Genomic DNA, 14,328 nt, shown 5'->3' on the forward strand with positions numbered 1-14,328 from the left:
GCAAAGTACATTGGTTGCTAGGGGCCTAAACAGATATAGTTTCCTCAATTTTTATCAAATTTAAGACTCAATCTAATTTATCGGCTTTACATTTTTTTCAAGTGGCCAAACCCAACTTGACCCTAATCAAGTTGGCAATCTGATTTATTAATTAAAATATTAATATATTCTAAAACTTAAAAAAGTAAAAAAGCAAAAAATGAAATACATAATTTTTCAAGTTATAATATGTCTCAAACAACACTATAATTGACAAATGACACGATACATGTTGCCAAAGATCCAAACAACACTAACAAGAAAAATACAATAGTAACCCTAACTATACTAAAAATTATTTAAATTACATAATAAAAATGAACAAACTAAAATTAAGGGTTTCAATTGAACTTCTTAATAATAAAGGAATCCAATTAAACCAATTAAGTAAAAAGTAGATGAGTTATTAAACCTGGATTTTATTGAAAACCATGGGATACAGAATTATTAAATAAGAAATAAGACCTACAAAATTTATAATTTTTAATAAATTTTAAACAATGAAAGAAATTGTTTCTAAAAGAGTGTATCCCTAGTATTTTTCACCGATTAAAATTTATTGAAACTACAAAGGTGGAAATGAGACTCATTAAAAAACAAGACTATAAAAAAAATATATAATTTTCAATAAATTTCGATTAATAATATAAAATATGTTCAACAGAATATGTTATGATGCGAGTAAACAAGTGTACTCTATTTTTAAGGTCTTTCTTCCAGTTTTTTTTTTCTTCTTCTAATTTTAACCTTTATTTTTAAGAGAAGAACTAAAAAAACATTCTCTCTCTCTCTATATATATATATATAGATACACAAAGATATTACTCACAGCAAAATTTATTTCATCATTTTAAAAACAAAAAAAACAAAAAAAAAGCCTCCTGAAACATTACTAAAAAGGATATTGCATTAAATTTTATTTTATCAATTCTATCAAATAAGATCGAGACTATGCTATCTAACTTTTTATCGATAGTTTTCATGAACAAATGTAAAAAATAAATACAAAAATATTCTAATGTACAATAAAAATAAAAATAAAAAATCCTTCGACGGTTTTGGTCATTTTTTTTTTTTTTTTTGGAAAAAAAGAACAACATAGAAAGCTGGCTAACATTCAAGCTTGCCAATAGGGGACAAAACTAATAGCAACAAGGATCCGTTTACAGATCTCTCGACTATTTCATAATCAAGTAGGATCTCTTCAATATCCTGACAGTGTAATAATCAAGGTTGAAGTCTCAGATTTGATGTAGCAACAAGGAAAGTAGGTGATGGAGCTGGAGTCTCACTTTGTCCACGTAAAACCATGAACCAAAAAAATCACTCCAATCTCTTAATCGATTTATTTGAGTCTAGTGACACTAACACCAGCTTTTCCTAATCATTTCTAAAAGTTTTGGTCTTCACTAGATTATTCATGCAAACTCCATTAACAGTCATCCAATAACTAACAATGAGGCCATATAGAAGCTTGGGTTCGATCAAAAAAAAAGTTGATGAAATGGAGGTGATTTTCATCCTACTATTCATAAAATCAAATACAGAACAAGGTTCTTAAGCATTGCATGCTAGATACAAAGAGCCAAAGACAAAGATGCTGAGAACAAGACAGCAGGCAGCAGCAACGCCGGCCAATTCTTTGCATCGTTAGTCAAACTGATGTTTTCTATGCATCTACTATGTTTCTATCAATCTTTAAAACTTAACACCGCACGCCCCAACCCTACCAGAAGCAAAACAACCACACTGAATCGGAATGGAGCGAAGGTCCACCAGAGAAAGCAAAGGCTCCCTAAGCCTACAGAAAAAGATGGCCGAGACACGGCGCAAGGAAAAACCCGCGCCGGACCTCACCGATTTCATGAACGACATGTTTTTCGGGGCAGCAGACATGGAACACAGAGCCTACAACCTCACCGGCGGCGGAGGCGCCGCGGTGGACGACGACGACGACGACGAAGGGTTCGACGACAGCACGAGAAGCAACAGCGCAAGGTTGACGCAAGAGTGGTTACAAGAGGCGCGACGAATCGTCGCTTCCTCTCCCTTACGCTGCGACTCCCCCGGTCGCCGCGTAGGGTCCCCGAGGTTCGCCGCCGCACAACCAGGCTCACCCCAACCCTCCTCCGACCGAAGAGACTCTCTCTCTAGAACTAGGTCTGCCCGAAGGTAAATAATATTAATTAAACTATGATTTCATTTTCAGATATATATATATATATGTTTATATACTAATGATGAATAATGAAGCAGATACAGAGCAGGGGAAGGGATTAGTGATGAGATACTATCGAAAACAGCGAAACATACCCGTAACAAGTCCGAGTCTGATACATTTGTTAATCCTTCATCTGATGGGGATGGATCCCCTGCAGCGGCGGTGCACAACTGGTTCACTAAAATTCTCAATCCCAACACGCCAGTCACGCCACCAGCTCCTTCTCCTGAGTCTGATTCTACTCTTTTATCTTCTCTCCCGCCACGTCAGCCTCATCCTCGAAAGTCGCGCTTCCAGACCGACCCGCAGGGGATCCCACCTCCTAATTCCAGGCGAACCTTCAAGAGTTCCGCGGCGGAGAATCCGACGGAGGGTTGCGGCGGCCCTCTGTCGCCGCCCAGGAACCTGGTGGAGTCGGCTCAGCGGAGGACGTTGTTGTCTTCGACGTGCTCGCGGGAGCGGATTGCGCCGAGGCATGTGGTTGCGAAGGGAGAGGAAGTGTGCCTGAACGGGTTCCTCAAAGAGCAGAGGGCTTTGTTGCAGAAAATATCGAGCGGGGAGCTCCGTGCGAAGGCGCAATTGGTGCTTTCTGGGCCTTCTAACAGTTAGTGACGACGAGAATGAGGGTTTTTGTGTTGTTGTGATGTGTTGGAGAGTGATTGAGTTTGTGTGGTGGTGCAGGCACGGCGTCGATGGTGGCTGCCATTTGCCACGCGTGGCTCTTGGGTTATAGGCAGAGAGAGAAGGAGGGTGGAAGCGTGGTGGTGCCTGTCATGAATGTCAAGCGAGCCTCCATGTGGAAGCTGATGCAGGCTGCGTGGCTCTTTCACCATTCTGGTCTTGATTCCACTGCATTGCTTTTCACTGATGAGGTGCTTTTTCTCAATAGACAAGATTTTCGGACCTAAAAAGCTGCTATAAAAGTGTGGCATTCTTGATAAACCGTTATACTTTTATTTTTTAAAAATAAAAAATAAAACGTTTTTTTTGGGCACTGGACTAAAATATACAAACATCTATAGGACCAACCAAGTAGTTTAACTAAAAATCAAAAACATTTAAATATTCTTTTGGTTTAGTAATTATAATATTTTATTTTAGTTTTTCTACATATCATCTTTTATTTCATTTTAATTTAAATGATTTTATAAATTTTATCTTTTAATTTTTTGTAATAAATAATCAACACGGATTATAAGAAAACAAAAATAGTGTGTATATAGAAACTAATTAAAATAAAATAATTTTAATTATAAAAACTAAAAAAAGTAAAGTTTATAATTTATAAAATTTTAAGAACTAAATGAGTATTTAAATGATAAATGATACGGAAATGTCAAGGTTCTTTTCGCATAGACAAGACTTTGACAATGCGTGATGAATTACTACATGTTCTATAGTTTTTAGCTGTTCACTTTCAGGTACATGTACAATTTATGTGCCCCCACAAGATGTAACTACAGGTCTCCTGTTTTTGTTTATTTGTTATCTGATATGTGATTTGATCATTGTTTGGATTAGACGACACTGAAATTATCTCTCTGGTGATCACTTATAATAAAGATGTTTGGAGGATATTGTATGAATGGGCTCAGGCTGGATGGGTTTTGCTTAGTTTGTTGATCTGACACTGAATTTGTTTGCAGGTGGACATGGAAAGACTTTTGATGACCGGCCAACTGAGTGTCCTCGTGGTTGGACAAGATGTCTTCTGCACTACTGGCGAGGTTGGATCATATCAATTATTGATGAATCTGAAAATTATTTTTAATAAAATAAGCCAATGTGTCTGGTTAAATTTAGAATTACAATTTTTGTTCTTCCAGGTTGGATCCCAATGCACAGTTATTACCGATAATTACTGTGAGGATGCCTATGATTTACTTCAAAACCCTGTGCTGAAGAAACTACTGGTAAATTTATGTGACCTTAATTTTTAAACAAACTTTTGGTGCTATAAATTTTTCCTCCATATCAAAAGATGCTTCTGAAATTTTTTGAAGACTGGTCTTATGCGACTTTGGTATTTATTATGTTGCAGCTTGCTGGTATTCTGTTAGACACACAGAATCTAAAATCATCTGCGGCAATATCGATGACAAGAGATGCAGAGGCAGTCCAGTTGTTATTGGTTGGCTCAGCCCCAAATTACAGATATGCTTTATTTGATCAATGTGAGTTCATATTTTCTCCATATAAAAATTGAGTTATTATGAGCTTATTGATTATTAAGTTCAATGAATGAGACATTGGTTTTGGTTCCTTGAAGTGATGCAAGACCAGAAAACTGCTTCTTTTGTCGAAGCTTTGAACCATAACTATGGGAAATCTCCTGATGAAAGTAAGTATCTATTCTGACCTTTACAAACATTTTATTGGCGCTGTTTTTTTAAAATTCCAAAATGCATGAACCATGACCTTAGTCTTCTGGCCGTCATCACGTTCCTTTGAATCTTTCCTTATAACCTTATTAATGAAATTACAAAATTCAAGGATCTATCAAACTTCTTTGTGACCTTAAATCTTCAGTGGTAAGTGCAATGGACTATGCTCTATTATTCTTTATTCTTTTTGGTACTAGGAGTATACTCCTTTGATTGGTAATATCTTGACAAGTCGTTGGATAAAGACTAACTGGTATTTTGCCAGGCAAAATGAATTAAGAATGTGGCAATTTCTTTTCAAATTTCAACAATGTAAATCCACTCTCAATACAGAATAGTTTTCCTGATGTATACTAGGATTAAACGGGATTTTTTCTACCATAGGATTTTATATGGAATGTTTTACAAGGAGGCTGGGTTGTCCAATTTTTTAAAATGTTTATGCCAATTAAGTAATACTATTCCATCTCCTACTTTTCAGTTACAAAAGGACTAATTTGAACAAACTAATTATTATCGTGGATATGTTACCTTAATTGTTTTGTAAATAGAACTACAACATACTATAATGCATGACAGACTTGGTAAAGTAATTACCTGTTAAGATAATAGCAATTAGCAGTCGTGTTCTTTGTTGTGAACATTATACTGTAATAGGTTTCTTGACATCGTGCATTTAGGATATCTACATTGTACCGATATTTTACCATTTTCTCTTAACAGTATGAGTATTTCTTTTTATTGCTGGTAATTATAGGTGACCAAAACATTGAAGGAAATAAGGAGTATAAAGTTCGCGAGAGAAAGTCAAGTTCTACATCTGACCGTGAACCCACCATGTCTAGTTCAAAAACAAATTCCTTCGACACAAGAAGTTCTAAAGCTAGCGAGGTTTCACCAAATCCAGGTTGCGTTTCATTCTCTTTCCTTATATTCCTTTTATTCCCATTATGGCTTTTTAGTTATGTTAACATATTTTGAACTCGTGATTTGATAATAAAGTTCCGTTAGTTAATAAACAAATATTCTCTGTAATTTACCTTGTTCCATTTATGAATGTGATATTTGAGTGATGACATCAACTAATCCTTGCAGTCAAACTTGTAACGCCACCTTTGCTATCTCCTACCCCAGCACCAGCACCACAACAGGCAGAAAAGGACGCCTCTCGTGGGAAAAACAAGTTCTTCTTGGCAAGGTGGTTTGGTTTTGGTTCAAAATGAATAGATTTCCTCCATGTATGCCATTGGCAACTTAATTTTTGCAAAATTCAAAACAAAATAATCAGGTCAGAAGCCCCTAAGAGATTTTTCCTTTTTATTTCATTGATGTAAGAAAATCTCTAATAGTGTACCTAAAGGTGAAGGTTCCTAACTCATTTTTAATGGGTTCTATCATTTTTTTTAACAATTTTCTATTGTAAGTATTCAATCATAAAACAATTTCAAGTAAGTCTCATGTATTATTTCACAAAATATTGTTTTAATCGTAAAAAACTAGTTGCTTTAGAAAAAATCATAAAAACCAGTTTTAATAGCCGAAAGGCATATTTACCTCCATAAATGGAGTTTCTAAATAAGAACTTGAGAATCTCATAAGAAATGTGATGGGATATACTTAAGTTTAATTGAAACGATCTTGTCACTTTGCTAGTTAAACTATTACCTTTGTGCTAAGCAATAACATATGGGCCTACCTATTATTTATCTTCGTTAAATCAGCCCTGGTCCTCTGGCCGCATACTTTTGAATCTTTCAGTGTGACCTCGTTATCATTGTTTTTGACGTTGACGTGAATTAATAATCTCATTTCCTTGGTCAAAAAAATTTCAACTGCTTCCACAAAAAGACGAATTTTGTAGTTCACTTGCTCATTTCTTTTGACCCCCGTGGAACAAATCTACTATTACTAACTATCTCGCAACAAATGCTGCTGTCATTTTAAAATGCAGTTTTTGCCACATGCCTACATGTATCGTTTTGTATATTTTTTTTTTTTTAAAAAAAACTTATTACACTGCACGTAGCATTTGATTAAATTAAATAATAGTTTTTCTACAGGCTTCTACTAAGTAAAGTAATAATATCCCTTCTCATGGGTGTATAAGCCCAGCTGGGTACAAGAACTGAAATGAATATAAAAATACTGCCCTTGGACAAAAAACAGAACCAAATACTTAGGCCTTAACTAATGTCCATCTATTCTATGGCTCGTTATTCATTTTCATCAATGCTTCACCTACCTGGCTATTTGTATAATAATTTTTAAACAGAATTTCTGAATCAAAAAGGAATAGATTAATGGACTTAGGCAGCTAAACAATAATGAAGATGATGACACTGATAATCCAACTACTAGAAAGAGAACCATGTGTATTAATATGTGTGAGGTGCACATACATGGATTATTGCACTCTTGTTTCTACATCATCACCAAACACCCACCCTCTCTTTCCGGGGTACCATTTTCCGCCACATGCATGAACATAATTTATGGGCAAATACAAACATTCAGTGTAGAAATCTTCTGTCGATATATATATTTTTTGTGTGATACAAAATTTAGGTAACATATACCCTTGGTTGATAGATTTTGGAAGATACATATTATGCAGCTCTCTTACCAAGATCGGATCAAGAAAGAGCATTTTCCAATGTGGTAAAATGTAGATGCCTCTAGATGGAGAATTATTGGGCATGTGTGTGATCGTGATACAATCTGTCTTGTCCACAATTATGCGCATTTGCTCAACCCCAGCTGTAACTAACTCCCAAGCCACTGTTTGGCCCCACTATGCCTTTCTCTTTCTCAATCCAATTCCCTTTCTCTCTCTCTCTCAACCCAATCTCAATCTGCATCCTCACCATTCCATAACTTGGAGACCCTAGTCCATTTTCAACCTTATTTTTCCGGCGTTGATGATGATATACTATTAAGTTAACATGGTCCCTTCACTCAACCTTCCAAGCATAGAGAAACAAGCAAAACTCTGATGTCCCACTAACACTAAAACCCTCCACTGATCCAGAACCCCTTGACTGATCACTAGATAGTGGAGGTGATGAGGATGATAACGAAGGTGACGTTGAAGATGACATAGAAGAAGTAGTAGTGGTACTAGACGATGACAAAATTGGCTTAAAAATGAATAAAGCATGCTTTAAACCAGGACTAAAAAGCCAATCATGAACATCCCAGTATACCTCTACTCTCATCTTGCTGAGATGAATCGACTCGTTGCCTCTAAACTTCCACTGCAAGTGCTTGACATGAATCACCAAGTGCCCATCGATCCTTATCTCCATCTCTGGCTGAACCCCACTTGGAGAATCGCCACTTCCCTTGTTCTTGCACTCGATTGAAATCTCATGCCACCTACCCTTCTCGTGGAACTTGGCTCTAGTGGAGAACTTCTTCTTCCCAAAAATGTGCTCTTTCTTCGAAACCAAAATGGGGTCAATAAGTGCTGGTCTACACCCCGTCCTTCTGTACGCCTCTTTCTTGAGATCACCAAGAAGCAGCACAACCTCGTCATCACAAACCACTGCCACGTAGTACTCCGAGGTTGGTTCCGTTTCGCCGTTAAACTTGGCAGCCTTAAGGTCCCAGAAAACATCAACAGCTTTACCATCTACCACAAAGCGCTTGGAACCTTGTTTCCTCCAAAAGTACCACGGCTTCAGCTCAACCTTGCATGTGTACTGTTCCTCTCCTTCTGGGCCTTCCACTGACACCGAAAGCCCGTGAAGCAAGAGGTTCTTGCACCATGTGATGGTGATCAAACGGCACTGATCAGCCACCTTTGTTCTATACACAGACATATAGACGCTCTGACCTGAACGAGTCACAGCCCCGTGATCTTCGCTATGCTGCTTTTCTGCTGAAGAAAAGCAAGCAGGGACCCCAATTGAGTCTTGCATCATTGTTTTGTTGGTGATCAAGTTTTGAGTGTGCAGTGTGCACAATCTGATAGAGGAAAATGGAATGGAGGGATAGTTAATTTAATACGATGAAAAGAGTGAGAGATCTTAGTCACAAGGTGGATTTAATGAATGCTAGATGCTGCCAGAGGTGTTCTTGGCAGCATTAATTGGATTTAGAAAGAATATTTCCAAACTGGCATATGGACTGGCTGTGAGTGAGAGTGAGTGAAGAACAACCCTTTTTATATTCTCACTTACTTGTCACCTCCTTTATTATTATTATTATTTTTATTCTGGTTAGTGTTTACCTTTTTAAGTTCAAAGTTGAGGCTACACGAACTTTTTCGAATCCAAAGTTGTTAAAATTTTACTATATTCAAAAGTGCTTACTCCCAGACATAGTTAGATGCAGAGGACCCAGCTATTTTTCATCATCAGATTTGGTGTATAGATTTTTACGAACTTAGGAGGAGTCATCTATTCATAAAACCACATGACATGGGACTATCATAAGGTCAAAAATAAACCGGTCAAAAGAACAACTGTAGCTGTGACTTGTGAGGGTTAGCTTTCCAATGTAAGGAAAGAGTCATCATATTTCTTCCTTGTTTGAAAGGATCTTCTATTGGTATTACTCTTGCATGTGACGTTTTAATTAAGTTTGCAATATTTCTTTACTATATTACTATTAATACCCTCTTAACTTAAGCGTGAAATATTTTTCATTAAAACAAGGATCTTTTCAAAGCCCTTGTCAGTTTTGAAACCCTTTTCTATTACAAGCCTTGTGTTTTTATCTGAACTTTTTACTTGAATGAAGGGTGGGAGAGGGAATCTAATTAAGAACTGCAGGTAGCTGCAGAAAAAGTCTGAGGAATCTACATTGAAGTTGCAGATCTGGTCTTATAGCTAGACTACAACATTTTTGCTTCGTGACAAAGAGGCTTTGGTGGTTTTCTAGTCAGCAACCAACCCTTAAATTTTGCAGAGTGAATTTGTGAGATTAATGCAGCAGCGGTAAAAGTGAAATAGCCAATAAGAGCTTCATTTCTAGTAATTGCATTTTACCTTTGTAGTGGTTTTAACCTTTTATGTAATTTGGCAACCTGAACTGTCCACATGCAATTGGATAAGGTCCCAACGCTTTTATTTTATTATTTTATTTTTCGAGGGTCCAAAACTTTCCAACTGCTTCAGACCTAACAGCTTACACTCGATACTCGCCCAAAAAGAAAAAGATGGCTAGTTCCCCTCAAAAGAAAAAGATAGCTAGCCACACATAATAAGTAATCAGCATCTAATCTTAAATTTACATTATTGTGCAGTATAAGTTTGGTTAAATAACATTGCTCAAAAGAAAAGCACAAATAAAAATTAAGTTTTGAATGCTGTGTTGTGAGCTTCAGTATTGAAGGCAGGTCATTGATGGTAAACATTTTGTCATGCGAATGGAAACACCACTTGTATTAAAACTGGACCGGTAAATCGGTTAAGAATAATTAATTAAGCCAAAGTTAAATAGGTATTAATAAAATTAATTAATACAAATAAATAATGTTATAAATAAGTTCAATAGTGATGCATTGTGCGTAAAATTATCCTATATAGTATTCTATTATTGACTTTTACACTTACCATGAATAACCATTAAACCCATTAAAGAAACATACTATCAGTATTATTGAAAACTGAAAAGAAAACAATGAAATGCATTTATTTCACCGAATTTTGAATAGTTTTACCGAGTTTTACAGGTTTCGCGATATTCTTCCCTCTTTCACAATTCGGCTTTTCAGTTTAATTGATCAGGATATGTAACCGGTTTATCGGTTTTCTTATTCAACCGATCGGTCTAATCCAAATTTCAAAACATAGGGAAATATGTCCCTCTCTGTTGCATTTATTTTTTAAGGAATTGTATTTAAACTTTTTTTTTATAGGGTATACATATAAAAATTTTACACGTATCACATATTCTTAATTTGTTTTCTATCAAAAAAAATTATTAATCAATTCTTATACTTATTAAATGTTACTTTTATCTCTAATACTCTTAACTCCATCATACATTGTTAATTCAATTTATATATATATATATATATATATATATATATATATGTAACACACTTAATTTATTTCTTATATATTAGTATTTTTTTAATTTGATCTCTACATATAGAGGATCAAATTAAAAGTGTATTGATTATGTAAGAATCAAATTAAGAATATATAGATTTTAAAAATTAAATCAATAACATTTACATGTATAAAGATCGATTTAATAATTTTTTACATATAAAAATTAAATTGACAATTTATAACATACATAAGGATTAAATTATAGATTTCACCTTTTTATTATATCTTTCTAAAATTAAGATGAATAAAAAAATGATAATAGAAAGATTTCACCTTTTTTATAAAATCTTTCTAAAATTATAAATTTCACCTTTTATATATATATATATATGTGATAATAAAAAGATGAATAAAAAATGAGTTATAAAATATTTTTTCTACCCATATATTAAGAATTAACCTTTTATGTTATTGTAATAATTGGTTAAATCACATAGTACATTGGTATATAACTATCAGTACAATATACTAATAATTTGCTTTAGATGAAGGAATTTTTTTTTAAAAGTATACTAATATATTATACAATAAAATTCAAAAGTATGATGTATCTAATAATTTGCTAGCGAAAATTTAAAAAAAAAAATGACAAAATGTGAATCATTGAAAACGTGGTCCCCTAAAGCAAGTTAGTATATAGCTATCAGTAGACTATGATTAGGCCTTAGAACGGCATATTTGAATTAATATGCAAAACAAAATAGGTTGAATTAGCAATGAAAAAAAAATGATGATCTATCTTCACCAAACCGTTATTTGAGATAGGCATAATTAAGATTTCCCATGTACTGAATTTTCCGTTGTTATTAATAATGCGTACCTATATCATTAAGTATGCTTTATTAGTTTTACCATTCTAACCTTAATCATTGTCAATTTTTTAATTGATCAAACTTAATTCATTTTTACTATAATTTATTCTATATTAAAAAATAGGATTCAAATTTACATCATATTAAAAAACACAAGTTATTATCACTTGTAACAAATTTTAAATCAATCTTTATATATATATATAATTTTTAATATTTTTAAAATATTTAGAATTTAATTTTAAAAATAAACATGAAAAATATAAATTGACAGATATAAAAATTAAAATAAAGATACAAATGATAAATTTAAAAATATATGAATTTAAAAATTGCATATATCGAAGTGACATCCTTATATTCAATAATATTTTTTTTCTATATGCAATCAAGGAAGTTAGAGGGAGTTATTTATTGAATATATACATCAAATCATTAGATATTATATTCTTCAATAATGTAGATATTAGTAAATAGTAAATCTCATTACCAATATTCACATTATTGAATTTTATAACTAATAATTTAATTTTATAACTAATAATTTGATGTATATATACAATAAATAGTCTCTTCCAATTTGCTTATTACTGGACATACAAGGATGTTATTTTTATATATGCATTTTTTAAATTCATATATCTTTTAATTTATCATTTTCATCTTTATTTTAATTTTTTATATCTTTCAATTTATCTTTTTCATATTTATTTTTTAAATATTTTAAAAATATTAGTAATTAAAAATATTTTTATCATAATATAATGTTATTTCTTTCTCTTAACTTTAATATGTAAAAATATTTATTTATTATAAATTTTAATTATATAAAATAATTTTTTATGTATCACTTTAGTTAAATTATCGGTGTTATTATAGAATTTTTATTTCTCTTTATTATGTACCTTTATTTATTCATTTAAAAAAAAATCTCCAGAGCACTTGGAAGAGAAACTTCTCAAGATTCAAAGGATAGAATTTTTAGAAATACAAATTGTGACCTTATTTTAGAAATACGAATCAGTTTTATGTCTTTATATTTTTACATTGATGAATTTGATCTTCAATCTTAAAAATATAAAAATTTAGATATTTTTTACTACACAAGAGGAAATAAAGAAAACAAGAAAAAAAGAAAGAAAACAACAAAATTAAACTATCACGTAAAACATGTCTAAAGAGTCTTCTAACATAATCTTCCCAAGAGACATCGGGTGTTCTTAAAACATAACAAAACTCTCATCTCTCCGAGTCCCATCCCAACATGTAAATTTAGATCTTATAATTTTCTTTTAAAAAAAAATTATGAATTCGTATAAAGAAATGACAAAATTTATGTACATTCTAAAATTTAAGACTAAATTCATTGAAATAAAAATAGAGTACATCTTTGACTCGATTAAAAGTATAGAAACTAAGTTTTTTTTTTTTTGTTCCATTACGAATTTCTTCCAAGACCCTAATTTATTATAATAGAGGCTAATGTCTTTTGCCGCTATAATGGTCTAACAAATTTTCACATGTAAAAAAAAATCAATATAAAATTGAAAAGATAATACATTATTGCTTAATTGATTAAGTATCTATAGGCAAAGGCAATGACTACTGACTCAGGATTGAAGAATGATAGTGATTTTGTGTCGCAGGCTTGCTCCAGCAACTGCAAACATGCCCACAAATTCTTCAACACTGTAAACTGTAAAGTAACACTGCCAGCCATTGATGGTCCACTGATGTTATGGGCCACGCCCGTGGCCCCATGTCTCCAATTTGCTCAGGGCTCACTTCCGGCCATTTTCAACACAAGTAAAAAGCACACATGCACCACCACACACGATGTCTTCAGTTTAGGCGCACGCACCGTGATTCGTCTATCAAATTTTCCATAATAACAGCTAATGGGTCACTTCCCTGTGTGGGGAGTTTTGTTAAAGATGCCATAATAATGAAAAGTTACACAGTAGAGGGAGTTCATGTTTACATAATACAATTATTTTTGAATCATAAAGTTCTGTTAATTTTTCGTTTTCCTTGTAATGATATGTGATAATCTTTATATTTAACCACTCATTAACATGTAGCAATAATAAAATACACGGCTAGTAATTTAGGGTTGTATGCATATTGATATGTGAATGAGTACTATACATCATATATATAAAGTAAAATTATATAAATATATGTAATATAAGTACAATAATATAGTAAAAGTAAGCTGTACAATTTAAGTTGTTGGTCAAGCAACTATTCATACAAAGTATTATATGGTAGTAGTACCAAAACTTAAGCGACATTTCACAATTTGTTTGATGACCTCTACTTAATAACATCTCATACCTATTTTTACTATATTTTCATATCACGTATGATCACAACCCAATTATATGAAAACATTTAAAGATAAGCTAGAGTTCAAAGAAATTAACATACATACAACACAAGGACTCGCATATACCTACAACATCATCACACACCACTTCTACGATTTGGGTATATGTAAAAATTGAAAGAGGTGAGAAAGAGAGTAATGATAAAATCGAAAAAAATTAAAATTATCTACTAAAATAAGTAAAGAATGGAAAAAGATAAGGACATGCATATGAAAACCAAAAAGAAGAAAAGAAGATGCTAAATTGAAAGTTGAAAATATAAAACTTTTTTTTAAAAAAAAATATTTTAAGAATTATTTTTTAAAAAAAATAAAAGGATGTACGTGTGTGTATATATAAGTCTTAACTCTTAAAAGACTCTTTAAAGTAATTTTTTTCTTACTATAAATGAAATAGTTATATGTTAAACTTTTTGTTATT

The 14,328-nt window shown here is 32.7% G+C and overlaps 2 protein-coding genes across 2 annotated transcripts; one reads left to right on the plus strand and one right to left on the minus strand.

Annotated features, from left to right (window-relative positions):
- Positions 1 to 1,798: 1,798 nt before the first annotated feature.
- On the plus strand, positions 1,799 to 6,256 carry LOC109795862 (uncharacterized). The gene is made up of 9 exons (XM_020355422.3): positions 1,799 to 2,211; positions 2,296 to 2,864; positions 2,942 to 3,132; positions 3,907 to 3,987; positions 4,087 to 4,173; positions 4,302 to 4,434; positions 4,530 to 4,601; positions 5,402 to 5,551; positions 5,740 to 6,256. Exons 1-9 carry the CDS (start codon positions 1,799 to 1,801, stop codon positions 5,865 to 5,867), a joined length of 1,824 nt encoding a protein of 607 aa, XP_020211011.3. The 3' UTR covers positions 5,868 to 6,256.
- A 734-nt stretch (positions 6,257 to 6,990) lies between these two features.
- Positions 6,991 to 8,804, minus strand: LOC109796897 (uncharacterized). The gene has a single exon (XM_020356745.3). The coding sequence runs from the start codon at positions 8,565 to 8,567 to the stop codon at positions 7,596 to 7,598; it is 972 nt and encodes a 323-aa protein (XP_020212334.1). The 5' UTR covers positions 8,568 to 8,804; the 3' UTR covers positions 6,991 to 7,595.
- Between the last annotated feature and the right edge of the window lie 5,524 nt (positions 8,805 to 14,328).

Source organism: Cajanus cajan, chromosome 5 (genome assembly GCF_000230855.2).
Source record: "Cajanus cajan strain Asha chromosome 5, NIPB_CcT2T_4, whole genome shotgun sequence".
Lineage (NCBI taxonomy): Eukaryota > Viridiplantae > Streptophyta > Magnoliopsida > Fabales > Fabaceae > Cajanus > Cajanus cajan.

Excerpts from the sequence above, each read along its gene's own strand:
- LOC109795862 (XM_020355422.3), top strand. The coding sequence starts at position 1,799 with ATGGAGCGAAGGTCCACCAGAGAAAGCAAAGGCTCCCTAAGCCTACAG. Across the intron at positions 2,212-2,295 it reads AGAACTAGGTCTGCCCGAAG|ATACAGAGCAGGGGAAGGGA; the intron begins GTAAATAATATT and ends ATAATGAAGCAG. Across the intron at positions 4,602-5,401 it reads TGGGAAATCTCCTGATGAAA|GTGACCAAAACATTGAAGGA; the intron begins GTAAGTATCTAT and ends TGGTAATTATAG.
- LOC109796897 (XM_020356745.3), bottom strand. The coding sequence starts at position 8,567 with ATGATGCAAGACTCAATTGGGGTCCCTGCTTGCTTTTCTTCAGCAGAA.